This window comes from Buceros rhinoceros, unplaced genomic scaffold (genome assembly GCF_000710305.1).
Source record: "Buceros rhinoceros silvestris isolate BGI_N320 unplaced genomic scaffold, ASM71030v1 scaffold18195, whole genome shotgun sequence".
In the NCBI taxonomy this organism is placed as follows: domain Eukaryota; kingdom Metazoa; phylum Chordata; class Aves; order Bucerotiformes; family Bucerotidae; genus Buceros; species Buceros rhinoceros.
Genome location: NW_010413594.1, coordinates 5130 through 7931, shown reverse-complemented (window position 1 = coordinate 7931; position 2802 = coordinate 5130). Strand labels below are relative to the sequence as shown.

The 2802-nt window shown below is 51.0% G+C and overlaps 1 protein-coding gene across 1 annotated transcript in view; it reads left to right on the top strand.

The window, feature by feature from the left end:
* Positions 1-756: 756 nt before the first annotated feature.
* The window catches only part of LOC104494036 (chromodomain-helicase-DNA-binding protein 8-like), a gene marked incomplete at both ends in the record, with an annotated part of 7008 nt that continues 4962 nt past the window's right edge, over positions 757-2802 (top strand). The window contains 4 exons of the mRNA XM_010136819.1: positions 757-825; positions 905-960; positions 1411-1528; positions 2525-2608. Coding sequence (XP_010135121.1) covers positions 757-825; positions 905-960; positions 1411-1528; positions 2525-2608 — 327 coding nt within the window. The remainder of the gene's footprint in view (positions 826-904; positions 961-1410; positions 1529-2524; positions 2609-2802) is intronic.

The following is a 2802-nucleotide window of genomic DNA, read 5'->3' as shown; positions in this document are numbered from 1 at the left end:
CCGTCTTTGTTCTCCGTCTTTGTTCTCCGTCGTCTTCTCCGTCGTCTTCACGATCTTTGATCTCCACTATCTTCATTGTCTCCACCATCTTTGTTCATCATCTTCATCGTTTCCACCATCTTCATCCCCTTCCACCATCTTAGTTTTCTTTTCGCCATCTTTGATTTCCGTCATTTTCATCCTCTTCTTCACCGTCTTTGGTTTGTGCCATCATCTTCATCGTTGCGTCCACCGTGTTTGTTCACCATTATTATTTTCATTATGATTTCCACCATCCTTGGTCGCCATCTTCATCCTATTCTCCACTATCTTTGGTCTCCACCATGTTCATTCTCTTCTCCACCATCTTGGTTCTGCACAGTCATTTTCATTGTGTTTTCTATCATCTTGATTTTTCACCGTTATCTTCATCATTATCTGCGCCATCTTTGTTCATTATCTTTTTCTACGGTATCTTTTATTTCCGCCATCTTCATCGTCACTTCCACCATCTTTGGTGTTCACCATCTTCATCCTGTTCTCCACCGTCTTCATCCTGTTCTCCATCATCTTAGTTATCATTTACACCGTTTTTGTTCTTCATCATCTTCATCCTGTTTTCCACGATCTTTGTTTTCTCTACCACCATCTTCGTTCTCTTTTCCACCATCTTTATCATTGTCTCCGTCATCTTTGGCGTCCACCATCGTCTTCATCATCTTCTCCACGATCTTCCTTCTCTCCCCCCACCATCATCATCATCTTCCCCCCCACCAGGAGAACCCCAGCGAGGAGGACGCCGCCATCGTGGACAAAGTCCTCTCCATGCGGGTGGTCAAGAAGGAGGTGAGGCCCCGCCCATGGGGACCCCCAGGAGGTCCTTGGCCCTGCCCCCTCCTGACAGCCTCTCCTGCATTCTCCCCAGCTTCCCAGCGGCCAATCAACCGAGTCCGAGGAGTTCTTCGTCAAGTACAAGAACTAGTAGGTGGCCAACGGTGGTAGCATCTCAGGGGGGTTGGTCCGGGGGGTCAAGGCCACCCGTGGGGACCTCGTGGTGAAGTCACCATCTTGGATTAAGCTCCAGGAACCCAACAAAGAACCCCCTGGAGATCCACCACCACCGCAGGGACCTCCTGGTTCTTCTCCAAGGGTGGTGGCATCGCCGGGGGGTTGGCCCAGGGGGTCAAGGCCACCCATGGGGACCTCATGGTGGAGCCACCACTGCCCTGGGGACCTCCTGGTTCTTCTCCAAGGGTGGTGGCATCTCGGGGGGGTTGGCCGGGGGGCTCAAGGCCACCAGTGGGTGGAGCCTCCACCTTGGTGGAGCTCCACAAACCCAACGAAGAACCTCCTGGAGGTCCACCACCACCCGGGGTGGGGGCGTGGCCATGGGGATGTGGCCCTGAGGCTTGGCCCCGCCCCCTCCGGCAGCTCCTACCTCCACTGCGAGTGGGCCACCATCGACCAATTGGAGAAGGACAAGAGGATCCACCAGAAGCTCAAGAGGTTCAAGACCAAGATGACCCAGATGAGACACTTCTTCCACGAGGTGGCGCCGCCCCCCCAGTCCCCACCAGTTTGGACCAGTTTGAGCCGGTTTGGGTGGTTTTGGGGCATTTTGGGGCGGTTTTGGGTGGTTTGGGGTAATTTTTGGTCATTTTGGGGTGTTTTGGTTAATTTTGGGTCTTTTTTGGTGGTTTGGGGTAATTTTTGGTTATTTTTTGTCATTTTGGGGGGTTTTGGGTTATTTTGGGGGGTTTTAAGTTTGGTGATTTTGAGATCGGATTTGAGTCGCTTTGGGTTGTTTTGGGTCATTTTTGGGAGGTTGGATTATTTTGGGTCATTTTGGGTCATTGGGGGGGTTGGGTCATTTTCGATCATTTTTGGTCATTTTGACTCATTTTGGGTAGTTGGGGTGTTTTGGGTCATTTTGGGGTTGTTTTCAATTTTATGATTTTAGGGTCGGATTTGGGTCATTTTGGATTGGTTTGGGTCGTTTTGGGTTGTTTTGGCACATTTTGGGTCATTTTTTGGTGGTTTTGGGTCATTTTTCGGTGGTTTTGGGTCATTTTGGTTCATGTTTGGGTGGGTTTGGGTCATTTTTGGTCGTTTTGGCTCATTTGGGGTCATTTTTGGGTTTTTTGGAGATTTTGGGGTTGGATTTGGGTCTTTTTGGGTCGGTTTTGGTCGTTTTGGCTCGTTTTGGGTCATTTTGGGGTTTTTTGGTAGTTTGGGGGTCAGTTTAAGGTCATTTTGGAGGGGTTTGGGGACATTTTGGGTCGCAATTGGGTGTTTTGAAGTTATTTCGGGTCTTTTTTGGGTGGTTTTGAGTCATTTTTTCATGGTTTTGGGACATTTTGGGTCTTTTGGAGATATTTTGCTGGAGTTTTGGGTAATTTTTTGATGATTTTGGGTCATTTTTAGGTCGTTTTGGGTAATTTGGGGTGTTTTGGGTGGCTCTTGTCGTTTTTTGGGTGGTTTCTCTCTGTTTTGGGGCTCTGGGGCCCCTTTTGACTGCCAAGGTCCCCTCTCCACCCCACCCCAGGACGAAGAACCCTTCAACCCCGACTACGTGGAGGTCGATCGGATTCTGGATGAGTCCCACAGCGTCGACAAGGACAATGGGGAGGTGAGTCGGGGGCTGGAGAACCCCCTGGTGGTGGTGGCCCTCTATAACCATGTCCCTCACCTCTCCCCCTCCCACCCCATGGTCCTCCTGGAGCCAGAGAACCCCCCGTGGTGGTGGTGGCCCTCCATAACCACATCCCTCGCCACCCCCTCTCCCACCCCGTGGTCCACCCAACGCCGGACAACCCACCGTGG